The sequence below is a fragment of the Ctenocephalides felis genome, unplaced genomic scaffold (genome assembly GCF_003426905.1).
Source record: "Ctenocephalides felis isolate EL2017-DRISC unplaced genomic scaffold, ASM342690v1 CF-g0.4_SCAFFOLD_01886, whole genome shotgun sequence".
NCBI lineage: Eukaryota > Metazoa > Arthropoda > Insecta > Siphonaptera > Pulicidae > Ctenocephalides > Ctenocephalides felis.
In genome coordinates this window covers 170769759-170796361 of record NW_020538040.1, presented here as the reverse complement: position 1 = coordinate 170796361, position 26603 = coordinate 170769759, and the positions used below count along the sequence as shown (strand labels likewise).

The following is a 26603-nucleotide window of genomic DNA, read 5'->3' as shown; positions in this document are numbered from 1 at the left end:
AATTAGATCACTTTCAATATTTTTTTCCCTCCACTTTGAATAATAATACTGACGTTTTACGGAAAATTCTCGAACAAAGACTATCAAGCCTTCACTGCTTTGAGGCGTTTGTTCAAGTTCGTTTGGAATGATTCGCCTCGTTCGCCTTCGTTCGTGTTCGTGTTTGTTCTTCTTTGTATTTTCTTGTTCGTCATGTTCGTTCACTAGGTGAGGATGTGCCTTTATTTACGCTGTTTGAAATGTTTTCATTTTTTGTGATTTCAGACCCATCTATTAGCGTAAGTGATCAAACTGCATAAGTGCCCATTTGACAGTTGGCATGTTTTTGACAGTACATCAATATCTTAATCTTAAATATGTTGTGATTTAATTAATCAAGTTAATTTACTATTTACGCTGCATTTTATGTTTTCAATCAATTTTTAAAAACTACTATATTAATGCATATTTTTTTTGTTACACATGTCTCATACAAAGTTACAAATATCGTAAATTTGACATGAACTGTATCCCCGGAAGGAAATCCAATTTGTTTTCTAGATATAAAAATTGAGTCTGAAAGGGGTAAACATTTACATATATAATGTTATTATATTATGTATTTAGCCCATTATCATATTTGTCAAAATATTAAACCTTTTTTTATAACTTGCGCAATATCATAAATATCAAGGTGATCCAATTTTCTACTTTTATAGATTCAGGTTTTCATCAGCATTCTGTTTTCTGATTTTGCTTAACTAACGTGTTATTAATATCAATCTAATTGTAATATTTATAAAAAAAATAAAATCAATCTTTATAGGTGTAAATTATTTAAACAATTCTTTCAAAATTCACAATGCAGCAATTGAACAAGTGTCACAATTTTTTTTACTGACAGTTATATCAAATTAAAATGAAAATATAGTTGTTTTAAAATAAAATTAAATATATAATATTAAAAATAATCATTTAAGGAAGAAATATCTACTTCTAATTTATTTGAGTTCTAATTGTTTTGATCTTGGGAATGTTTTATTCTATATTCTTAAATTGACTGCTTAGATTCAAATTTATCTTTCTTTTCTTCATTAAAAATTATTTATCTTATTAATATATCCTTTACAATCAGCACTCTTGCTCAATTTTTGTTAATCAAAAAAATTAAGAATAATTCCCTGCATCACTAAATTAATGAATAATATTTCAGTTGGGCGCATAGTTGTTGAGCTTTTTAAAAATGTCGTACCAATCACTGTTGAAAATTTTCGAGCCTTATGCACAGGAGAAAAAGGCATCGGTTCATTAGGAAAACCTTTGCATTATAAAGGCTGTATATACATAAAGTAGTTAATATATTTATGATTCAAACTGGGGATTTTGTAAATAATGATGGCACAAATGGAGAAAGTATATATGGTCTGACATTCGATGATGAGAATTTTGAATTATCCGTAAGTGATTAAAATACATGCTACATGATTGTGGATTCATAAAAAAAACAAAATATGTTTTGAAATAGTGCTCTTGTTTCTAGCATGTGGAGGGTGTACTGTCAATGGCAAATGCTGGTCCTAACTCCAATAACTCTCAATTCATTATAACGACTGTTGTTAGTTCTCATTTAGATGGCACAAATGTTGTTTTTGGTAGGGTGTTACGAGGCCTAGGTATTGTTAAAGAAATTGAGAAACTTGAGACTGATGCAAATGGAAAACCTATTAAAGTACTTAGTGACACCTCATTTTTTATATTCGTATTTTTAAATTATTGTACAACTTTGTTTTCATATTATATTAGACTTGTATAATTGATGATTGTGGGGAAATAGCTCAAGGCGAAAGATGGGGCTTTGAAGATAATGACATAACTAATGATAGTCTCCCACCATGGCCAGATGACTGGGATTACGATGAAATAACGAAGGTATATCTTGTTTATGTTTACACATGTTAATATTTATGATATTTAAAAACAATCTCAATCGTTTTTACTCATCTTAGATTCATAGATTAACAGTAACATAATCTTTTAATTAAGTAGGAACCATAGTAACATATTTATTAAGGAAAAATGCAACTAGTTACAAAAACCATTTTGTCCGTGTGGTACAAAAAAATGGCGTACAGGGTAAGGATATACTAGGATACTAACATTTACTGTCTTCACGAATAAATCGTTTGTTTTTTTTGGGACATCATGTCTGTCAATCGTGTTTAACGGAATGTAAAGAAAATTGACACACATTATTAAAACCTCCATTAAAAATCTGATAATTTGATGTGCATATGTCTAATGATCATTTTTAACCGCCGATTTTTTTTTTATTTTTATTCACTAGATCTCCGAAACCGCTAGACCTGTCTTCCCAAAAATTTAACCAGTTCTTCATCTTGTCAATACAAGTAAAATGTTTTTTGAATTATTAAAATCGGACGCTCCGTTCTCTTAAAAACTGAGTTACCGTTTTTGGCACTTTTTGTCCCGTATCTTCGAAACGGCTAGACCTGCCTTTGCCAAAAACTAATCAGCACGTCTCCTTATCGAATCGAATGTTCTTTGAATAATTGAAGTCGGTTGAATCGTGTTCCCGAAATCGTCGACGAAAATTTGTATCCGCACACATACACACACACATCAATTTTTTTAAGGTATTCCAAAATGTTCAGAAACCTTTGAAACGTGAACATATGCGAAAATTTTTATTTTCGATTTTTTTGCTATTATTATAACTTACCCTACAGGAAGTTAACAATCAATTGAAATTCCATCAAACACCTGATAATTGCAATAAAATTGATTGAATTCACTAGTACCTTCATAAGGTCGTTAAAATAAATACAAATTAATAGACATAATTACAAATGACAATGAATAAGTCCCAAAATAATCTTTTAAAGGCGCGATATACGTTTGAACTGGTTACTACGACAAGACTGTGACAACATTGCTCAAAATTTGTGAGGATTGTAATTATGGCTTTCCTCATGTTTTATAACTAGCCTAAAAATTTTAAATAAGCTACTGTGTCATTTTGTCCATATTTCTTTTATACATATTTACTTACAAGCATGAAATTCTGATTGATGTTTTAGAAAGAAGTTTTGGAGAATAAGATTGCTAACATTAAATTAGCTGGTAATATGCTGTATTCTCAAAATGATTTCATACATTCTGCTCGCAAGTACAAAAAAGCTCGGCGGTATATAGAATACATGCTCGCTGCGACTGATTTGAAATGCGAATTTGACAAAGAAAAGTTTAATCATGTTTATCTTCTATGTTTACTGAATGGTGCGGCTGTGTATATAAAACTTGGTGACTTCAAAGAAGCAAATAATCTATGTAATGAGGTAATAAAATTTTTATAGAAACCATTTTGTTGCAAATACGTTGATTTCTTATCAATTATAACAATCACCACAGGCCTTAAAGCGAGATCCAAATAATTGTAAAGCATTTTACAGAAGAGGACAAGCACAAATCGGGTTAAAAAATTATGATAGTGGGTTAGAAGACCTTAAAAGAGCTCTAACTTTATTTCCTAATAATAAATCAATTTCGCAAGAATATGAAAAAGCTTTACTTATACAGAGAAAATATCGTGAATATGAAAAAGAAATTTTTATGAAAATGTTCCAATAAATAATATATTATGCTTGTTGAAAAATGTATTTTAAAAATGAAGTTTTTCAATAAATTATGCACATATCAAAGTTTTTTTATTTACACTTATACCAAAACTGCACATTTGTAATAAATATACAGCCATTATTAATAATTTAACTTTTTGACAGATATTTTAAAATTGTGGTTCTATTGATCAGTAATGAATTTTAAATCAGTCTAACACAATGACTTACTGGTGAGTGTGATCAGTACAAATTACATTATAACTATTAACAATCCACTAATTACTTATTAATCAATGCCACGCTTGCCGTAAGGCCCTACGGTTTGCCAAATGTTTGCTCGTGAAAACAGTGACTGTCAATACACTCAATACTATCATTATCATCCAGTAATCGAAATCTTCTTTAAGAAGATCAAATGTTTGTGATGGGGCAACTCTTGTATAAAACATATCTATAAGATAAAAAATATTGTTTAGTTTATTGAGAAAGATTTCTAATGCTGAAGCCCCTACAAATATTCTATCTAAAGAAATTATTAAAATTACAGTAGTACCCCAACGACATCTAAGTGTTTTGAGATACAAATCGCCAAAAAAGCAATTCGTTGCTTTGACATACAGACTTAAAGCGGGTTAGCTTTCTAGAAAAAAATTCGTAAGTTGAAACAACGATTTTCCTACCATAGAAATATTTGACTGTTTTATTATTATAAGTATTATTAAAAATTTATTAGTAAATAAAATGTGTTAATATTACAGCCTGCAACAGGTTGTTTCAAGAAGTAGAGTTGCACGAAAACGATACATAGAAGCAGCAAGAGCCCGAGCATAATTTGTTGTTGTTTTAGTATTAACTACTCTGCTCATTCAAAGATTGCAATTCGTGCAATGGATAAAGTACGCCAATACTGTCAGGCAATGAATTTTAGAAATATTTCTCATCATTTCAATTATATATTACTATTAATTTTGTAGTAACGATTTACCGACGCGAACATATCGAGGATTATTTTGAAGTTTAAAAACTACAATAAAATTGATTTTTTATATTCAAAAAACTTATCAAAAACTATTAGTACTACAGCGAATTAATCGCACTTCTAAGTATTTATATGGAAAAAATTGCATCGAGATACAAGCAATTTGACATACGAGCGTGGTTATGGAACGAATTAAACTCATCAGAGTACCACTGTATTTTCTCATGAATTATAAACATCTACAGAAAATATCTTACCTAAACCATGAACCAAAACTAAACAGGTAGACTCTAACCCGCTGGGTACAGCTACAATGTCTTTAATTTTTTCTATTGATTTGTTGTAATTAACAATGCCTTCACTTGGCATTGGTAATTCAGGCATATATGGCAGAACACCTTCATCTCTAGCTTCACCTGTGATTGTGACAGGACGTCGAGGATCCAAAAATATCCAAGGCATTTCTAAAATGCTACCGAAGCTGGTACCAACTGTAATATTTACAGAATTTATTATATTTAAATAATGCAAAAAGTCAAAACATTTTCTATTTCAATATTATTTACTTAATACGTGTTTAGCAGTGATTCCTCTTATAGTGATTGTTTCTCGCAGTGCTTCAACTTGCCCTGGAAATATGTAAGTCTGTTTCTCGACCATTGGCTGTGCTGATTTATAAGAACTCCATATCGTTGTATTGGGTTGGGATTTTCCCTCATACATTTCCATAGTACCTGATAAAAATATAAATAATTAAAAAAATATAGAAATGTTAATATCAATATTATAGATAATGTTAACCATTATCAATATATCCATATAATAAAATTTTAGGATGCTAACCAATTTCTGTTCGTCTACTTTTCTCATTGAAATACGAATACACTAGCCAATTTTCAGAATGTACTATATGAATAGGCTCCTTAGCACGAATGTGAGATGTGGATGATATGATTTTACCAGAAACTACATCTAATAGTATAACATTCATGACACCTGTAAAAAATTAAAACAAAATTATTAGAACATTATTGGATTTTTAAACTTTGAAGGTTGTAGATAATTAGAGCTTGATTACATTTGAAGGGGTACTCTGGTCTAGAGACATGAATTTAATGCAATTTAGTTATTAATTGATGTTTTAAAAAAAGTCAAAGTTTTAATTCTCAAAAGTGATTTGTGGGGTGTCTCAAAAAAATTGCCTTTTTTTAAATTCTAGATCAGAATATCCCTTTAATGCAATTATAATATGAATTATGACTTTCAAAATTTAAACTACTATGTTATTTTTATAGATTTAGATAAATTTACTTTTATGCATAGGATCTGGTCCTTGTGTCACAACAGCCACCAAATTAGGATTGAGATACTTATAAAGTACTGAACGATCTGCTAAAACTCTTCCTTGAGAGTTAACACGCTCAATCAAATTTTTTGAAGCAATATGTGACACAATATGATCTGGCATTGTTAGTTGTAGAGACCATACAGGCAAAGCAACTAAAAGGTCCTAAAAAGTAAAAGAGCATAAAGTTTTATCATAACAGAATATTGACAACTTTGCAAAGCATACAAAAATCATAATTTAAGTAAATACCTTCTGGATTTCCATAATAAATCCATTAGCAACACCAGATTGTTTACTAATTGTATACATGTATGTGCCAACAGCTAATTTTTTATCCTTCTCAGGATGTACATGAGGCAAATTATTATCATCTAATATAAGCAATGGTTTGAGAAAATCTTCATTTTCAGCAAGTAATGTATATTGCCTAATTACATAAGGCAGATTTATGAATCCATTTCCAATATCTTGCCCATTAATAGGATTGAATTGAAAAATAAATCCATTTCTGTTAATCTAAAAACAAAGTAAAAATAATCATAACCTGAGTGGAATCTTAGCAGACAACAAACAAGTTGTCTGCATAGATTACAGTCTATTATGAATACTTGATTATTTCCTATAATGGCACACTGTGCTTCATGAGGAGAATATTTAGTTGTTCTTTGTTCAATTAATTCTATATGAAAATCGTCCCGTTTTTTGGCTAACGCTGGAATATATCGTGACCAATGAATTGTAGCATCAATATTGTCTATACCAAATACCTGAAACAAATAATTCGCAATACATTAAATAAAAAAAATTGGTAGTATTATAATATAATTTGAAACACACCTTGCCCACACTTGTAACAATAATAATAATTTTATGTAAACCAAAGGAATCTCGTACTAAGTTTTCTCTCTGTAATTTTGAAGAATCTGCACCAAATAAAGATATAAGAAAATGTTTAAAATGGACAACCTGAAGTAACAGTCTTTTTCTAAACATTTCCAATGAATCGCCTGTAAAAATAAAATCATTATAAACGTTTATCAGAAAATTTATAAAATATAATAAAAATATTGATTACATACTAGCTTTTTGAACAGCATCCTGCAAGCTATCTTCAGTTAACGGAAGATCCATCATTCTAACAGCTGTCACATCTGATAATGATTCTTCACGATACCAAGAAATTTTTTCTATAAAATAACAATATATATTTATGATCACATCATAATTGAACATGAACTTGTGTTCTTTCATTAATACTTTAATAAATATTACCAGGTGTTTTAAGAAACACAACATTGTCATCTGTATGATATAAAGTACTACACAAAAATTTCTGGCCCTTTTGCAAACAAAAAACATCAGCAATTTTGGGAGTTGAAAAGTTTTGTGGATATGGAATTGATTGACCAATAGTCACTTGCTCACTTTCAGTGTTTCCAACTAAATGCAGTATCTTAAAATTAATTATGAGGTTAATGGCTAATAATTATTAACAAAATAAGTATGTACTTAGAATAACCTTTGATTTATCAATGAATGACTTCAAAATGATTTCTTCACCATTAATGATTAATGACACCATAGAATCACCGATTTGATATGTAATTGGTGTTTGTACAAAAGCATTATTTCGGATCTTGTATAGTTTATTATTAACAATAATACTTGGTAAATTACCCTGAAACAAAATGAGAGTTGAGTTAACTATAAAATTATATTTTAGTTTTATAATAATAAAATTTTCAAAAATTTGACTTAAATAATCAGACCTTTGTAGATTCAATTTTGTCCTCATTTTGAGATCCAATTTCAATTTGAAATGTTTGTGCGTCTCTACTCAGAAGATCCACTCCTATCATAACACCACCATTTGCACACACAAAATAACTATCAGACAGCACACATCTAGAATAAAATATTTCATACTTCTGTATTATAATTACAGGATAAATTCTTCATTTTGCAACACCATTTTTACCTATCATTAACCCAATTTGCTGGGATCTTCTGTGACTTCTGTTTATTACTACCAGAGCGTAAGTCATACTGTGTTAGTTCTATGTGTGAATTTATAACTGACAATACATGATAGAGATCATTATTCTTAACAAACCAAAATTGTTTAAATGCATTCTTGTCTATGTTTGCTAGTTGCATAGACCATTCCCATATTGCCGAACCTAATAACAAATAATTATAAAACTGATCAAATAATAATTATAAAGTATTTTAATTTTGTTTGACACCGCAAAATAATATTGCATAATTATTATTTATGTGGGTCGTATTAGTTAGTCTTAAATTTATATTTCCACTTGCATCAGACAAAACTGTAGTTGTAAAATATAATAAATAAATTATAATAAATACATCATATTATTTATGCAGTTTTCATAGATTTAAAATACAAATTATAATTGATTGTAATTTACATACCCGTTCTTACATCCCAACCTCTTATAGTAAATGGTGTTTCACCAGTAATTGTTACTATTTCCTTATCTACATGTAAAAATGAAATATTTCCCCTAGGACCATCCTCAAACACATTTCTCCAGCTTATACCACCTAAAATATAAACAAGAATGCTTGTACTATAATACTTATATTAAGGATTGAAAGAAAAAAAATTATATGAACTGAATTTTAGATAAGACGTTCAATACATTACTAACAACCGTATTATGATTCTCACCTGACTTATAATGTAAAGCAGCTAATACATTTTCCTCTGTAGCTACAATAACTTTACGTGAATTAGTAACACTTTCTATAGCACTAAATTTGAGTTTACCCGTAAAACTTTGCTTCCTATATTAAAAACAGATTTTTTTAATTAATGAAATTTTGAAGAAACAAAAATGGTCAATTTGTACTAACCAATCAAATTTTCCAACTTGATCTTCAAATAAACAATTCGACACGCGAATTAACACACATAATAAAAATAATAAATAAATAGATTTAAAATTGATAAATAAATTACTTATATCCATATTTCGTCTACATTTGCACATTTTATACAGCATAACCTATTACAAGCAACACATTTTCAATTCCTACAGATGGCAATCAATGACAGATGAAACAATGATGACCAGTGAATACCTAAAAAACATAGATATGAAAATATGAACACTTATTTAGAGCAGTGGCTTTAAAAACAAATTATGAACAAGTGACAGAACCATAGATAAAAAAGCACAGAACAAAGATGGGTCGATAAACATCCGCGAAGTTAGTCACTCAAGAAGCTATTTTTTTCGACAGTTGGTTAATTTAGTTTTGACAGATTTTTGACAGTAGCGATTTTTAGTGAATCTGAATTTGTGCACTTTCAACAATAGTTATTAATTTCAAAATTTAATTAATATTTAAAATTTTATTAGTGAAAAATGTCGTAAGTACTAATTCAACTATTTTTATTTTATTGTAATTTTATATAATAAACTAACAATTTTATTTCACATATGTGCCGCGTGTCATTTTGAGCAAATGTGATCAATATGTTTCATTTCTAATGGTGCAACAAAATAATTTTCTTGTATTTCATTTCAGAGCGAAAGTTACTTTTAAAATCACTCTTACTTCAGATCCCAAACTTCCATTCAAAGTGTAAGTGAAAATTTAACTTATGGACAAATAAAAACGATATTTGAAAATTTTAATATCATTTAAGCAAAAATTTGTTTTAATATTTTTAGTTTAAGTGTTCCTGATGCCACTCCATTCACAGCAGTATTAAAATTTGCAGCAGAAGAATTCAAAGTAGAACCTACAACATCTGCTATAATTACGGATGATGGGATTGGTATAAATCCTTCGCAAACTGCGGGTAAGATTGCATATGTAAATATAAACTATCTATTGAAAAAAAATTATATGGAATTGCTTTACAGGAAATGTATTTTTAAAACATGGTGCAGAGTTACGATTAATTCCTAGAGATAGAGTAGGCAGTTTATATTATTAGTTCAATATTAAATTTGTATATTCAAGAATAAAATATTTTTATACTATCTTGTTTATTGACTCTAAATAATAAATATGGATATAATATTAGTCACTTAGAATTGGAAGCATGGCTCGAAGAAAGCCTTTTTCAAACTCTGCTTCAGAAAATCTATCTACAGATGATCTGCGAAATAAAACATGTTTCTTATAAATTATTGATATCTTGTGCAATAATATCAAACATACCTTGCTGCTGATCGTATCAGCTCTTTTTCATCGTCACTTAAAGATAAAATATATCTTATACACTGAGCATACTCAATTGCACTGCTGGCTAAAAATCCGGTTTGACTTCCCACAGACGTCTCAATTATATCTGTTAAAGGCCCACCTGACTTATTTGCAATCATTATAAGACCCGCAGCCATACTTTCCACAATTCCTATATAATAATTTTCCTTATAAATTCTGCCATCACAACGAATAGTAAAAAATGTCTCACCGATTCCAAAATGTTCATTCCACATGCAATGTAATCCTATAGTAGCAGTTTTATAACTTTCCAAGAGTTCCTCATGAGAAACATTAACTAAAAATTCTACTGAATTTTCTAATGCCAAATGGCAGCTTAAGTCAATCATATTTTGGACATACTCTTTGTCAACATCATTTCGACAAGAACCTATAATTTTCAATTTTACCTAAAAAATTATAAGATTGATCACAACTTTTTCAGTTTTTTTTTTTTTTTTAAATCATTGCAAACCTTTTCCCACAAAGATTCATTATTTTGTAACAAGGTACGCAGTTCATACAAGCACTGCAGCTGTAGAGGATGATCTTTTTCAGGACGAAATTGTCCGATTGATAAAATAACTATTTCATCAACACTTGGAGATAACTTTAGTTCTTTTAAATGCTTAACATTACATGGAGGATAAACTCTGTGCGTTTTAAATGACACATTCCATATAGAGTTTATATGATCTTCAGTCCAAGTTGAATTTACCATTATGGTATCAGAACATCTGCCCATCCATTTATAAAGCTAAATAAAAAAATAATATTTTTTTAATACAACAAATGAATAAAGATGATAGAATGAACGCAATATACCCAAGCAAACCATCTGTAGTACAGAATCTTAATAAATGACAACATAGGATTTTTTGCCACTATCTCTTGATTATTTTGAGTTACAAGTCGACTCTTAACTCTTTTTAACATATCTGTGGAAATAACGGGGTAATGTACATAAGAAGCTGTTTTACAACTTCCAATATATTTAAAAACAGGCAGAGTAAACGCATAACCCATGGTATCAAGGAATATGTCTGAAATAAATAAAGCGCCATTAGAAGTTAGATAAAAAAAACAATCAATATATGTTGTGATAATATATCAAATTAAACCTGGTTGTAATTTAAGAAGAGCTTCTAAGCCAAGAAACATTGATCCTATACTTTGCAATATCAATGTGAAATAAGGATAATTTTTGTGCTCTACTAGGCCTCTAGTCTTCAAATATATAAAATTAATATGAGATTCATCAAATGAGATATCAAAGCATATTTTAACTTTTTGTAATATTTCTGTTGAACTGCATTGATCTCCTGTGTAGATATGTATTTTTATATGATCAAATCTGAAATTTTGCAACAGCATTACAAGAAATAATTATAAGGCAATAATTCAATGTGATGAAAGCATACTTGGACAATAATGTTTTAACAGCACACCATAAAACACGTTCGCCGCCTCCTCCTGCACTGCAATAGGGATGAAATATTCCAATAATTTTCTTATCAGAATCCTTTCTTTTCATTTTCTTAAACCATATATACAGTTTAAGTGCTCCTAGTATTGATATGATAGAAATTACTGAAATTATTAGCAGTAAAGCTATCACTGCTAGACAGCACAAATAGCATTCTATTGTGATCATTTTGACTGTAAAATATGAGATTTGACTCAAAACAAGTCCATGAAATTTTCAGGCACTAATTAGTTGATTGAAATTATTAGTGTTTATGGAAAAACGTATTAAGCCGCCATTTGTTAGTTATAATAATATCTTTAAAAGCCACATTGCCTATGTATGCATGTAGATAAATCAATCATCAATTTTAATTTTAAAACAGATTTTATCTGATAGCATTTTAAGGTTTACGTGTACATGACGTACAGTACATTGCAACTGTCAAATTAGACAAAACAAACATGGCTGACATCTAGAGATATCACAGTAAACCAAGATGAAACATTGAACAATCGCGCCAATTACAAAAATTTAATTTTATGAAAGTCCAGAAGAAATAACAAACATGATTTTTACGAATATTTTTTTATTGAATTTGAAGTTTTATTACACTTTTCGTGAAGAAGACAACCAAACATCAAAATTTACATATGTATTTTATTTATTAACATCAGTCTTTATGAACAATACAATATAAAAATTTTGAGTAATAATTTAAACCGGGCATTAATACTGGAATGTTACCCCTGGTATACACAAAACTAAGAAAAGTTTGAAAAATATCTATTAATTCTCTTTTTTATACTATATTAACTCACTGAAATAGTACAAAATATAGTACATTTCTCTATCATGAATATTAACAAAAACTATGTTGTCTTGAAGGGATTCATGTTGAAAAAATTACATCATACATTCAAAGATAGGTTTTATAAATTGCAATCTTCAATCTTAAGTAATAATTTATTAATATAATGACACCAATCTTAGTATATCTATATCAAAACGTTATGTAAAATAATTTGCAGCACTACTACTCAAAATCTTCTTGCACAAATATATAATGGTAAAAATATAGTTGGCAACAATACATATTGCAATATAATAAAATATGATTTATACAAGAAATAAATAATTAACAAAATATTCACTAAAACGGAATATGCATATTTAGAAAATAATCAGAAATCATTTTCTATCATTGGGAAAATCTTCAAATTCACTTTCAGGAGTATTATAAAAGTGTTATAATTAACATTAGCAAAAACATTCACATACATTTTTTCATGTAGGCTAATATAGACCAAAATATTTTTCTTATTAGATGTAGATTTCATAATTTACATTGAAACCTTAGTACGACTTTTAAACATAATAATAAGTATTAAAATGTAAAAAAAAAAACAAAAAAAAATTGAATAATTGGATCTACATTTTGTAAACAACACAAGCCTAATGTTTTTCATGTTCGCAAAGTTTTCAAAAATAATTTTTAAGGTACTATATAATTAAATTGGTTTAATGAAGGTACATAATTATTTTATATTTCTTAAAGTTGGATTAGTCTTTTTTTTCATATAATTTGTGTTCTCACCAAAGATGAACATAAGTCCGAGACTGCCATCAAAATTGTCATGTATTATTTCAAATGAAAATTGTTTTGATAAATGTAAAAGCAGCAAATATTTATTGTCTCATCTCACTAATCAAAAATATAATAAAAAAAATAACTTTGCTCAGATTATGTTTTTCTGGTTATTATAGTCAAATGGATAAAAAATATAATAAGAAGTGTATTTCGATGAAAAAGCATATGTTTTTAATCCACTATATAGCTTCCATACTTATTCACTTCGAATATTATTTTTATGAAATAAAAAATTGTCTGTATTTAAATACATAACATATGCTTTCTCATTAAATATTGTTAACAATAAATTTCAATAGCAAACCCAGTTTGCATTTCAAATTCGCAAATAACATTTATATAAAAAAAATGTTCAGGCATACTTACTATCTTTTATGATCTAAAAAATGCCAAATTATGCATCCAACTTTATTTATACTATTGCTGAAGAACGCCAATTAATCAACCCCTACGTTGTGTCTGATGCCATAATTTGAGTCTGTGCCCAATTTCAGCAAATCCTGGCCTCCTTACTGCTTGCTCATGCCAACATTCAACCATTAAGCTATAAGCTAAAGTTGGACAATTGTCTGGACAAGGTAATAATTGCCTCGCCCTAACCATGTTGATTACTTCTTGATTACTATATCCATAATAGGGCTAAAAAAAATTTATCATATAAATTTTGCCAAATATAATTTTGTTACAATAATAAAAACAATATAAAACTAACTTGTAAGCCATAGCTGTAAATTTCCCATAACACAACACCATATGACCATACATCACTCTCTGTTGTAAATTTGCCATACAAAATTGATTCAGGTGGCATCCATCGGACAGGCAATAACGATTTGGACTGTACTCTAAAGTATAGAATATATAAAATGCATTAGAGAATCAAATAATAGTTAATCATTTCATTTATTTTACCTATAATAATCTGAACTATAGATATCTCGTGACAAACCAAAATCTGAAATTTTTACAGATAAGTTATCACCCACTAAACAGTTTCGAGCTGCCAAATCCCTGAATCATAAAAGGTTAATTTTTAATACAGAAATTGTATGAAAAAATCACATATTTTAGCATAAAAATCTAAAATTACCTGTGTACATAATGATGTCCTGCAAGATATTCCATTCCATTTGCAATTTGCATTGCAATCTGTATAAACTGCACAGAAGATAAACTTTTGCCTTCGTTTGGTGAGTTAGCTATCAAAAACTCATGCAAATCGCCTTGAGTCATATATTCAAATAACATACATAAAGGTTCTTGTTTTAATACCACTCCTAAAATACACACAATATTGTCATGACGTAAGTCTGTTATGAGATCAATTTCTCTTCGAAAATCTGTTTGCGTCTTAACAGAAGCGTTCTCTTTTAAAGCCTTTACTGCCACAAATAATTTTGTGCCATCATGCTTGGATAATTCTCCCTTGTATACTTTGCCAAATGCTCCTTCCCCTAATTCTTCAATAAACTTGACATCTTGCAAATTATATTGTGATACTCGATTCACTGTGCTTCGTCCTATTATATTAATACCAAATAATTAGTTCATTTTTCAAAATTATATTGTCTATGTATAACACTGTATTTGAGCATTTAGTGCTTTTTCAAATCTCTTAAAATCCAAGGATTAATTACCTGGTGGCGTATTAACAGCAGTCAATAAAGAGCTCATTTCAATAGGTGAGTTTAACCGTGAATTTCCATAAATGTTCTTATCAACATTAGGCAAATTTATCTGAAAATAAAACTAAATAAATCAATTGAAACAAAATAATAATTATTTTACACTGGACATTTTAATTACATTTTGTATATTATCAGTATTACTGTTTCTTTTGTATTTTTTGCACCAATAACAAAACAGAGTAAGCAATAATAGTGCAGTCAAGGAGATCATAACGGCAGCAATATAGAACCATAGTCTAGGTGCACATTGTGGCACATTGCAAACCTCTTTTTCCATTTTGATATTATAACACCAAGGTAAACTACTAGAACCACCCGGATTTCTGTAACAAATAATTATAATGAATATGACTTTTCATGCATAGTATTAAAGTTATAGATTTAATTCAATAAATATAGTTTTAAGCAAATGATTCCAGTTATACAAGAAAGTACCTGCAATAATTATGAGCACCTGCTAATTCTGGAAAATTGGGTAACTCGTGAGGAAATCTTCCTGCAGTAACATTACCCCATTTCATACACATTTTTCCACTAACGGTTGTCTGTGCAGTACCCCGATATTTTTCTCCATTTTCCCAATAACACCAATCATCAGGTATAACATCTAAAAATTATATTTTTTAAATTATTATAATATTATTTTTAGTAATTACAAACAGTAACTACAAACCAGGTTTAATTCCTAATTCCAAGCAGTCATTAGAATCATTCGGAAGATTTACACATTCTTCAAGAGTTAATTGTTGACCTAGAAATTTTCAAATTCTTATTAACTATTTAAACATTTTCCTTATATGAGAACATATAGACATATAAAATATTTGTACATTAAGTTTATACAACAAAGCACATAAACTAATAAAAAAATGAGTTTATACATTACTCAAAAAAACAATAAAATTTTAAAATTATATGGTCTCAAAAAGTTGTATTAAAAGTACTAATAACTAAATTAACCTATATGAGGATGTCTCTTTGCTATAGAATACTCTTTTTGGCACAGCTCATTTTCCAGTATTTCACAATCCTTTTTGCAAATTCTACGCAAAGGTACTGTACTGCGAGATGGAACATATCCTGAAACAAGTGATACATCATTACCCCACATTATATCATATTTCTTATTTTCATAAATATATTTTATTGGAAATATACCTTTTGATTTTCCATTAAAATTGTCACTAGAATTTTGATTAACATATTTATTATTTCCCCAAGATTTACTTTTTTCATTAAAGTACATTGCATTTGTAATATCCGGGGTTCTGCATATAGGAAATGTGCTATAACATAGACTTGGCAGTGCATAAACTTCACAGTTTGAACTGAGATCTCTAAAACATTTAAAAAAATTAAATGCAAAAGTTCAAAATTCTTTATTTTTAGAATGATGTGCAATGAAATGTCACTATGAATTTTTTCATTGTGTAAATAATTCTCCATACCTTGAATAAGAAATTACTCTAAATGCTTCAGTCAATTTTCTCTCAATATCTTCTTGGGTTAAATGGGGTGGTACAAAAACGGATTGATCCTGCAAAAATTTGGCACATTGCTGACCTTTATATACTTGACAATACCCTCATACTCTTGATCTGATAAATCATAAGATTTTTTTCTAGATTGGGCGCTAACTGTATCCAAAGAATTTCTTTCGAATTGATGGGAAGATTTAATATCTTCCCAACTTGGTTGTTCAAAGCTAAAATTATCACATTTATTAAAATTATTGCAATTAGCACATTTTAAAAAACTAATTACAGATAATAATTCTGATAAATTAAATTTACTTTACATACTTTATTCGTTAATAAAGGTAAAAAGAAAAAATTTCAAGTACCAAATTAAAAAATGAACAACATACATTTGTTGTTCATGTAAAACCGCAAAAATAAGATATATGTGTATACTTTATTATATTTGTATAGTTAGCTGACTATTAGCTAATTATAGTCTTCATAATAACACAATATTATTGAATTTCATATATTTACGCACTAATGAATCAATATAAAATATCCATTCTCTTTAAATACGAATCAAATATGACACATTCATCTGTTTTATACAAAATCATGCCATGCTGATTAAGTCATGATTAACGCATGGCACACTGACTATTATAATATTAACTAATATTATAATATATCAAAATATAATACATTCAACATTAATAAAATGACATACAATTACTTTCTATATTTTATTGACGCAAAAACAATAAGAGTACAGTTTTTTGTTTTATTTTTTCATAAATTTTGTTGAAAGTTATTCATAAATAACACCTACATTTATAAAACAAATTTCATACATTAATCAAACTGTAATGTAAATCGCACAAATTAGTAGAAAGATTAGGGTAGAAAAAAAATAAATTGCTATGTATATAAATTTAATTAAAACTGCATACATGTTATGAGAAATAGTTTTAAAAAATTATAGAGCCATGTTTCAATATATGAACTACCTTGCATTATTGAAAAAAAAACTAGTAATTTACTAACATAATTGATAATTTATTATAAAAATAATAAATCTGTTCAGTTAGCTAAAATATTTGACATTTATACACAGAACATTTTATACAAAATATCTACGTAATAAAAAATATTCTACATATACGAAATATCAAATGTCACATGCATACAATATTTAACGATACATTTAAGAAATATGCAATAATAAAATAAATTTCATAAAACAAAAATGTTCTATTTGGTATAAGTTATGATTGCTATGACAACCATTTATTAAGCGGCTAAGACAAATTATAAATTGCAACTAATGATCAATCGTGCAAACACTAAAATACAGACGAAACTATCGAAAATGATTACCCATGTTCATTAAAAGTGACATTTAAATCCGCATTGTAACATTGATGTATCATAAAACTAAAGTGTAATAGGAATTTTAGCATAATGGTGAATCTTATTTAGAATAAATGTAATTATGCTACGTCTTGTCAGTAGGATAATTTAAACACTGCCATTTATATTAGTTTAAATGTCAAACAAAAATTAATGCACTTAGTATAAACACGCTTACACAAAAACATTTCTAATCGCGAACGAAACAATGAGCGGGACAGAGGCAGAAGAGATATAAAGAGATACAAGAACCAAAGTTCATAGAGAGAATATGTGTAGAAAAGCTTGTATACAATTTTGGGCGACACTAGCGCTTCATCTCGCAAATAAAAACTTTTAAGGTACCCATCCACTAGGCAATTTATGATCGAAGCAATCGAAAAACTGAAAAACTGAGCAAAAGGCAGATACAAAATAGAGATGAAACATGATGCCATGAGTAATATTCCCGATTTCGCAAGACATAAAGCATTATAAAAAAAATTAGCAGTACAAAAGAATTGTTAGCACCCGGGTTGAAGATTTTTATGAAGATCCGTAGTAAAATAATAAACATTTATAGTTCGGGCAATCGAAATGATTTTCGCATTTCTGGCGGAGATCGGAGCAACCAAATTTTACCTAAATATATTGCCAGTTTTATGAGACCATAGTTATATAATGACCCAAAACGATACCTTTTTTATAAAATACAAAAATATATTTTTAAAAATTGCTTTAGGCAAAATATGTTTCCATATTTATTTGTAAATTATGTGTAGAATTTATTTATATTTAAATTTTTAAATATGAATATAGAGTAAAATGTTTGAAATGAGAAGAACTCAAATGTAAAATATAAATTAACAATATATTTTGTGCATCTTTCAATCATTAAAATCTAAATATTTCTTTCCGTTCATTATTGTTAGTTTATACATTATCAAATAGTACGCTAACTTTCTTGGCAAAACATTATTATTAGCTAAATAGAGTAGGTTGCCTGGTTGCCTAGTGGATGGGTACCATTAGAAGCATGTAAACATGTTTATTTATCTATGATGGTACCATATGACAGGACTCGCAAAAGACAAAAGCAAAATATTTTACGTCATAGTCAGTGGTACCAACCTTATACACATTAATCGCATTCACCAATGTCAAAGGAAGTGAAAACATAAATCCTAGAATGAAAAACCAAATTACATAGATTTTTTTAAACATCTTTCACAAAATTTTTGTTGATTTCTCTTAATTTGTAACCAAATCTTTCGTCCAACAATAGCATGCCCAAAAATGACGCATTTGTTATTGAAAAAATCAGTCACAGATTTTAATAAGTTAATCTTAGACAAACTGTTCGTGAGTGCGGTGTAGTAATATTAATGTTGTTAAAAAGGTAGCTTGCAATTCTTCGTTTATATAATTTCCCTTTTGTATCTCATCCAGTTCTGTGTTAAATTTATTCCCCTAAGTGTCATTGTGTGTGTCTTGCGCAAGTGTTTTCACTTTCGTAATAATAATTAAACTTTATTTTATACGTGAATCGAAATGTTACATTACGGATAGTTTAAATACTGAGCAGAATCAAGTTTATTACGTTTTTTGGTAGATGACCAGCAGAATGACTAGGAATGACGATTTCGGACTCACAATTAGGAGGTTTCTGTTTCGCTCTCGGGGAAGCCGACAAGCTGTTGCATTGTATGATGCAGAAAAGGGGGAAACAAATTTCCATTTGGGAACACAAAATTCTGCAAATACAGATTCACAGATGAAATTAGATACACAGGTAACTTCTATTATCAGCTCTGGAATTGGCAGATGATAGTATGAACGATTGTGGACTAATAATCCAAAAGATTTTATATTTTGTAATGTAATTTTAGCATAATCTATAGAAGGTTATTAAAATATGATGAAGATTCCATTTAGATATCTTATTATTTAATAAACTGTTTATTCACATCTACTTATTATTATGTGTTTTAGTAATTTTACTCATTCTTCCATTATTAGGTTGGAAGTCCAAGCACAGATAATTCTAAAACTAATGCGCCCAATGTAGATAAAAACATGCCAGTGACTGCAAATAATACTACTGTACATAATTTAGATATGATTACGTGTTCGTTATGTTTAGGGGAATGGTCTAAAGAGTTATTTTGCCCTCTTATATCCTGTGAGCATCTTTCATGCCGGAATTGCTTAATACAATATTTAACCATTGAAATTACGGAATCTAGGATTAATATAGGTAAGAAGTTCAAAGTAATGAATATCATAATTATTAAATACATACTTTACAACCTTCGTTTTTTTTAGCTTGTCCTCAGTGCTCAGAAGCAATGCATCCTCGTGATATACATTCGTTATTAAGTGATTACCCTCAAGTATATGAAAAATATGAAGATTTCATGGTGCGTAGAGTTTTAGCATCTGATCCTGATACAAGATGGTGTCCAGCTCCAGATTGCAGGTGATTTCATATACAAAAAACATTAGCAATAACAAACAAATGCTGCCTTCTATTTAAATCTAAATCTATTACTAGTTCTTCACCTGTAATGTTCAAATGATTTATTTTCAAAAATAAAATCCTCAAAATAATTATACTGAATGCATAATATTAAAAAATAATTTTGCTAATTGAGTTACCTATTACAATGTTTTAATTTTCCAGTTATGCAGTCATTGCAGCCGGTTGTGCCAGTTGTCCATTGCTGAAATGTGAGCGTCCTAATTGTGGTTCTTTGTTTTGCTATCATTGCAAAGCTGAATGGCATCCTGATCAAACTTGTGATGCAGCAAGAATAACTAGAAATCCACTCCTCATTGGCTCTATTCCATCACATGATATTTATCATAGTTAGTTTTTTTTATTATTATTATATTCTATATAAATAATTATTACTTTATCTTTTTTTTTTTTACTTTTTACAGGAGATGATATAAAACCGTGCCCAAGATGTAAAGTATTAATAGTAAAAATGGATGATGGATCATGCAACCATATGATGTGTGCAGTTTGTGGGGCTGAATTTTGTTGGTTGTGCATGAAAGAAATAACAGATTTGCATTATTTGAGGTATTATATTGTGTTAAATTTTAAATTTTAAAATAGTGAAATATAACTATGTATGTGTAATATTTTAGCCCTTCCGGATGCACATTCTGGGGGAAAAAACCCTGGTCAAGAAAAAAGAAATTATTATGGCAGCTAGGAACCTTGGTTGGTGCTCCAATTGGTATAGGGCTAGTAGCAGGAATTGCAATACCAGCAATGATCATAGGTAACTTACATTTACAAATATTTAAAGAATAATGTTTGTTAGTTAAATACTAAATTTATGATTATTATAGGTATACCTGTTTGGGTGGGAAGGAAACTGCATGCAAGATATAGGCCCACAGGAAAACATAAAAGAATGGGTATTATTACTGGTGGTGTTCTTGCTTCGGTAAGTGCATATTATTTAGATGTATACATTTTTATTAAACAGGCACACATTATTAATGATAGAGATAGAAAATTAATTCATAAAGAATAGCACCCATAGTTTAATTATAAAGAATTTTAATACAAACAATTACATTAAAACATACATCAAAGTGGAATGTCATATATGAAACAACAATTTAATTTGTTAGATTATTTCAAGAATTAACTATATTAGACCTTTGCTGCATTTAACTTTTAAGTTAAATTTTATCCTTGTTATGAAGAGCATCTTTCATTTATTATTCCATCATTATACAAATCTATTAACACTTGTGTTAACCTTTTTTCTGCAACAGGATCTCCTAGTGCAATGTCAATACAGCCAATACATAACAATAATGCTAATAATTGAGATTTTTTATATTCTTCTTCAAAATCTTTGAATCCATAACTAAGTTCATTTTCTAAGTTAAGACCATAGTTTGCACATACTTCAGAGAGATTTTGATAATAAAAATTAACTAAGTGTTTGTGGTGTTCTCGTCGAACTTCTGTTTTCACTGATGATATTAACAAGAGTGCTAAATCATTTGATGGTCTGAAAGTTTTTTTTATTAATTTCGATCCTAATAGAATTAATTTAAAATATTGTATACCTGCTGTAAGTAACCATTTGCCAGTCCAGAATTTTGCATTTAAAACTGTTTTTACAATCTTTTTTAAATCTCAAATTGTTTCCCCAAAAATCTGTATGGGTTAATGTTGCCAATGGTTCCTCTGGCATTAGCATGTTTTCAATTAATGTTTGACTATATTCCCGAATATTTCTCAGAGCTTCTAATTCATTCTCCATACAAGGTGTATGCTCTAAAAAACTTATTATATGTGGCCAACCTCTTTCAACCGATACTTGATATGTTTCTGTCACTTTCTTTATATCAAAAGGCTAGAATATAGAATAAATGACTTATATATCCCCTTGTTCTGTAATTGATTAATATACCTAACTCACCAAATATTTAGTTTTGAGATCTACACCACATTTAATTTTATAAGTAAGGAACAATCCATGCATTTGTGCAATAGCTTTTATGGCACATTCAGTTTCTTGTAAATCTAAGCCATCAGAAAAATTAGCCCTCGTATATCCTTGAACTCGTAAGTTTTCTACAACAAGTAAGGATTCTGGGGCTTTTAGAATGGACCCATCATTTGCTAAGCTGCCTATAAGAATGGAATATTTTATCATAACAAAACTTACATTAAAAAAATCTTCATAATGTACCTGCAGTATATGATGTATATAAGCATTTAGGAATTGGCAATTCGATATCTTCTGAGGTTTTTAGTGTATTTTTGTAAAATTGTAGCACATCTGGCAAAACCTGTTTTACAATATTTCAAAAAAAATTACTTTAAAAAAACTTATTTTAATAGTAATTTAAGAATAGAATCATGTTAATGATTTAATTAATAGTATTAAAAATAAAAACCTCAGTATAAAAGCTGATTTCTCTCAGATCGAATCCAGCGTCCGTCACGTAGTATTTATCAAACGGATCAGGCGGTAAGAATTTAAGCACAAGATTCAAGTTTTGTTGATCATCATGCCCAGATGATAGTATTTTATACTGAACCTTAACCGCCCAATTTTGTGTTCGTTGGGTGACGGCTCTGGTAGTTCTTGCCAATTCTTCTGCTTTATTTGAATCAAAATTAAATAATTCGACATCAGTTTGGGGATGAAGTCGTTCTAGCACTGATTTTAACACTTCTTCTGTGACGGGATTAATTTCTAAAACTTGGTCGTCGCTTTCATCATCGCTAATGTCGTTACCGGACGACGGGTCCGATTCGCAGGCTATTTCGTCGGCGTCCATTTCTACTTTGACAGTGGCCTCTCAATCGCGTGCGGCTGAACGAAACGTCACGGGTGTTCCTTATCAACACGGAAATCGATCGGAAGCGAACGAGCTTCCCACACCCCTACGGATATCGGCTCGATGCGCATGCGCCAGGAGTTAGATGCTGCGGCTGATCGGCTGATCACTCTCTCCACTGGATGTGCAATTCTAATGCAATTTATCATTTTTTTATCAAACTTTAACCGTTGTTCGTAAAAACTATTTCTATTTCATAATATGTAAGAGACCAATGCATTTTAAATTCGTAATTATTATGCCAACAAACCCAGTTCAAGTCTTACTCAATGAGCATAATTCATTTCAACGGTTTTAATTAAATGTACTTTCCATATAAATTTTTGATTTTACGAGAACGAGTACATATTAAACACATGCTGACGCCATAAAACGCAACTTGAGTGATCTATCTTCTGGTTTTAGGATACTGCCAAACCACTAGTTTTCTTTACAGATATTTCAATATATTGTCACTTGTTGAAACCTTTCTTGTTACCTAACACATTTTTCACAATTATTCATTAAGCGAAGTTGCGCTGTATTCCATTTTATCATAATTCGAAAATTGAGATCACTTTACAACAATAAACAAATGATGTGTAAAAGACTATGGTAATAATTAGGCTTGCAATGAATAGTATATTCGGCAAAATGTCGAATCCAAACACCGAATACCGAATATTCGGCAACTATTCGGCAGGTTTTTGGCGTCTAATCTCGTTTGTATTAATGTGATTACTATCAGTAATTGTTATATTACTAACGCGCTACATATTCAAGTTTTGTGTCTAGACTTTGCAAACACTATTCGGCTACTCTTTATTATTTGGAATATTTGGCACAATTTATACTATTCGGCCGAATACCTAATACTTGAATACCACATGTGATGGGGAAATAAATGGTATAATTATGAAAAAAGCGATTCTTTACATATGTATTTCCAATTATTTCTTTCATAAACATTTAATATTTTCTCCTATAAACTCAATATTAGGAATGCTAATCATAACAAAATAAATAAAAAATGATCAAAAATATTGTTTGTATATTTTGCGATAAGAGCCAATAAGAGCATTTTTATTTGGAAATGCTTAAATTTAATATAATGAATGACTTTATTGTATTGATGCAACACATGCGTGTAACCATTGAATTATTCATATTAAATAATATAAACATGTAACAATAAAGTACCTTGTGGATATTCCGAAAAAAGTTCTTCACGTAATCATTTATAATGTCAAAAATCGATAAAGTTTAAATTATTATATATACAATAACGATTTTTTCTTATTACAGTATATCATATTATATAAACAAAATACAGATCCATCGTGAGCTCTTTATCGCATAAAAGATAAAAGATCAACGATGCTGTCGCTGAATGGCGGCGGCGCCTTTGATTTTAACTATTCGATATTCATTCGCCCCGAATATGCCGAATACCGAAAATAATTGTTTTTACACTTTAATTCGATCGGATTTTACAACGTCTAATTAGTTTTGCTTTAATTATTTTGATTTTAACTGCTATGATCTAAATATGACTAATTTTGTATGATTGCAGTATAGGTATAAACATGTGGTTTTAGTGCACTCATGTAGTATCTTATTATTTTTATTACTCAACATACGAATACATATCTTACGAATTTGTACTCTTTCAAGTCTAATATTTTAATACTTAAGTACAAACACAATTATTATAAAAATGTTTTTGAAATGCATATTCATATTGAAATAAATGCCGTTAGATAATAATCTCACCAATATTGGCTGGGCTGGCTGTAGCCATCGGGGTGCCAATCTTGTTGTTCTACGTATATGGCGTGGTTCCGGTGTCGCTATGCAGAGCAGGCGGATGCGGAGTCACTACTTCAGCCACTGGTGTGAAATTTGAATTTGATGAAGAAGACATTGTGTCCAGAAATCAAGGCTAGAACACAAATCACATTTTTTTTTTTAAAAAATGTCTCAATTCTAATTATCATATTAGTAATGCACTTTCTGAATGCCCATTATTAACAATAAATAAAAAAAAGTTTTATATGTTGTACCAATTTCATACCACTTTTTAATAAATTTTAATAAATCCGCATATTTTTATTTGTCTAAATATATCAATAAAAAATCATTACAATAGTAATCAATTAGATTTTTTCACATTAATCCTCAACTTCACATCATGTAAAAATTATTGAATTTTATGCAAAAACCATTATCAATCACTTTGGTATTAAATTTGTGAAAAAAATTAAATCGAGATTATCATTCACCTTTAATTGATCAGATACTGCTAGTGTGGACACAGCGTCGCGCATAGGTGGCACAAGTATCGGGGAAGTCAGTCTGAGCTTCAATGGTCCTACATGTTCAGACCAGATTACTATTCAAGGCTCCACAATGGCTCTTGCTGGTTCAATAGTCAGTCATAGGTGAGTTAATATCGGTTAACAAATATAAAAAATCTCACGTTACATAATATTATATAACTTCAAGCTTAATTATTTGTTTGCTATTTTCTTATTTAGATTAACTCATTATGAATGAGACTAAAATTAAAAATAAGTGTGAAAATTGTGACACATTGCATTCACTACTTTAACTTTGTAATATTTTGCTGCAAAATGTTTTTACTACTAAAGCCAAAAATTATTTTTACCAACACCAAACATAACACATTAATATTGATATAATAATAAGTCACATGCAGCATTATTGTAAGTGTATGAGCAGTAAACTATTTACATTAATTCAGGTTGGAAGTTCAAGCAGATTTAAGTTCTGAGACAGCGTCTGCAGTAACGTGCCTTAGTGAGAAATCAGGACAAGATGCGGCCTCAACTAAGGCTTTGGCCGGATCCATCCTTAGTTATCGCCATGTAAGTCATATTGAAATGTAAAATTTGTTGTAAGCATGTATCCTAAAATATAAAATTTGCATTATGACTAAAGATCAGTCCATACATGAGATATGTAGAAAACCAATATTATTGAAAATGACTATTAATATTAATAGAATTTTGAATATATCTTATCTCAGCACGGAAGTGAGAATTCTGAAGATTGTGGCTCAGAGCGAGTGCGATTTGATGATACAGTAAGCTATATACACGGAGATCCTCCAGACAAGACAAGCCTGTGTAGCATCATGTCACTAAGAGAGGAATCAGACTCACATATATCTGGCAGCAAAAGGTACACATTTTCTCGCCAGTCAGATGACAAGCCTGCCATCAAACCTATTTCAAAAGCTGCCATGCTCAGGAATATGTTCTTCCAAGCTAATATGACTGAAGATAAAAACAATCAACATTGAACTAATCCACTTATAAATAAACACATAAATGCATATATATATATATATATATATATATATATATTTAAATAT

The 26603-nt window shown here is 29.3% G+C and overlaps 7 protein-coding genes across 7 annotated transcripts; 3 read left to right on the top strand and 4 right to left on the bottom strand.

Moving 5' to 3' along the window:
• Positions 1-517: 517 nt before the first annotated feature.
• LOC113376254 (peptidyl-prolyl cis-trans isomerase D-like) lies at positions 518-3805 on the top strand. The gene is made up of 7 exons (XM_026616161.1): positions 518-564; positions 1193-1436; positions 1520-1708; positions 1783-1908; positions 3078-3335; positions 3409-3586; positions 3780-3805. The coding sequence occupies exons 2-7, from the start codon at positions 1344-1346 to the stop codon at positions 3803-3805; spliced, it is 870 nt and encodes a 289-aa protein (XP_026471946.1). The 5' UTR covers positions 518-564; positions 1193-1343.
• On the bottom strand, positions 3726-9003 carry LOC113376895 (ER membrane protein complex subunit 1-like). Its single transcript, XM_026616984.1, has 16 exons — positions 8825-9003; positions 8640-8755; positions 8381-8512; positions 7923-8124; positions 7714-7849; positions 7464-7622; positions 7217-7397; positions 7024-7131; positions 6782-6951; positions 6553-6711; positions 6194-6460; positions 5908-6106; positions 5440-5592; positions 5163-5330; positions 4854-5087; positions 3726-4068 (listed from the first exon to the last, which is right to left on the bottom strand). Exons 1-16 carry the CDS (start codon positions 8971-8973, stop codon positions 3908-3910), a joined length of 2694 nt encoding a protein of 897 aa, XP_026472769.1. The 5' UTR covers positions 8974-9003; the 3' UTR covers positions 3726-3907.
• A 232-nt stretch (positions 9004-9235) lies between these two features.
• LOC113376558 (ubiquitin-fold modifier 1) lies at positions 9236-9932 on the top strand. The gene is made up of 4 exons (XM_026616518.1): positions 9236-9344; positions 9503-9559; positions 9649-9779; positions 9844-9932. The coding sequence occupies exons 1-4, from the start codon at positions 9340-9342 to the stop codon at positions 9915-9917; spliced, it is 267 nt and encodes an 88-aa protein (XP_026472303.1). The 5' UTR covers positions 9236-9339; the 3' UTR covers positions 9918-9932.
• Positions 9933-9961: 29 nt separating this feature from the next.
• Positions 9962-11986, bottom strand: LOC113376557 (GDP-Man:Man(3)GlcNAc(2)-PP-Dol alpha-1,2-mannosyltransferase-like). The gene is made up of 7 exons (XM_026616516.1): positions 11611-11986; positions 11311-11543; positions 11015-11232; positions 10665-10946; positions 10401-10599; positions 10145-10340; positions 9962-10082 (listed from the first exon to the last, which is right to left on the bottom strand). Exons 1-7 carry the CDS (start codon positions 11841-11843, stop codon positions 10004-10006), a joined length of 1440 nt encoding a protein of 479 aa, XP_026472301.1. The 5' UTR covers positions 11844-11986; the 3' UTR covers positions 9962-10003.
• Positions 11987-13664: 1678 nt separating this feature from the next.
• Positions 13665-17920, bottom strand: LOC113377347 (tyrosine-protein kinase transmembrane receptor Ror-like). The gene is made up of 12 exons (XM_026617633.1): positions 17834-17920; positions 16442-16698; positions 16152-16330; positions 15954-16073; positions 15667-15744; positions 15429-15600; positions 15112-15316; positions 14943-15042; positions 14396-14825; positions 14218-14316; positions 14018-14150; positions 13665-13944 (listed from the first exon to the last, which is right to left on the bottom strand). Exons 3-12 carry the CDS (start codon positions 16237-16239, stop codon positions 13747-13749), a joined length of 1623 nt encoding a protein of 540 aa, XP_026473418.1. The 5' UTR covers positions 16240-16330; positions 16442-16698; positions 17834-17920; the 3' UTR covers positions 13665-13746.
• A 1085-nt stretch (positions 17921-19005) lies between these two features.
• On the top strand, positions 19006-26556 carry LOC113376932 (E3 ubiquitin-protein ligase RNF19A-like). Its single transcript, XM_026617045.1, has 12 exons — positions 19006-19244; positions 19458-19637; positions 19865-20102; positions 20171-20324; positions 20529-20713; positions 20789-20933; positions 21002-21138; positions 21209-21306; positions 24967-25147; positions 25503-25647; positions 25971-26094; positions 26256-26556. The coding sequence occupies exons 2-12, from the start codon at positions 19458-19460 to the stop codon at positions 26529-26531; spliced, it is 1863 nt and encodes a 620-aa protein (XP_026472830.1). The 5' UTR covers positions 19006-19244; the 3' UTR covers positions 26532-26556.
• Positions 21564-23314, bottom strand: LOC113378263. Its single transcript, XM_026618792.1, has 5 exons — positions 22781-23314; positions 22573-22672; positions 22300-22502; positions 21944-22233; positions 21564-21885 (listed from the first exon to the last, which is right to left on the bottom strand). Exons 1-5 carry the CDS (start codon positions 23165-23167, stop codon positions 21564-21566), a joined length of 1302 nt encoding a protein of 433 aa, XP_026474577.1. The 5' UTR covers positions 23168-23314.
• Positions 26557-26603: the final 47 nt, after the last annotated feature.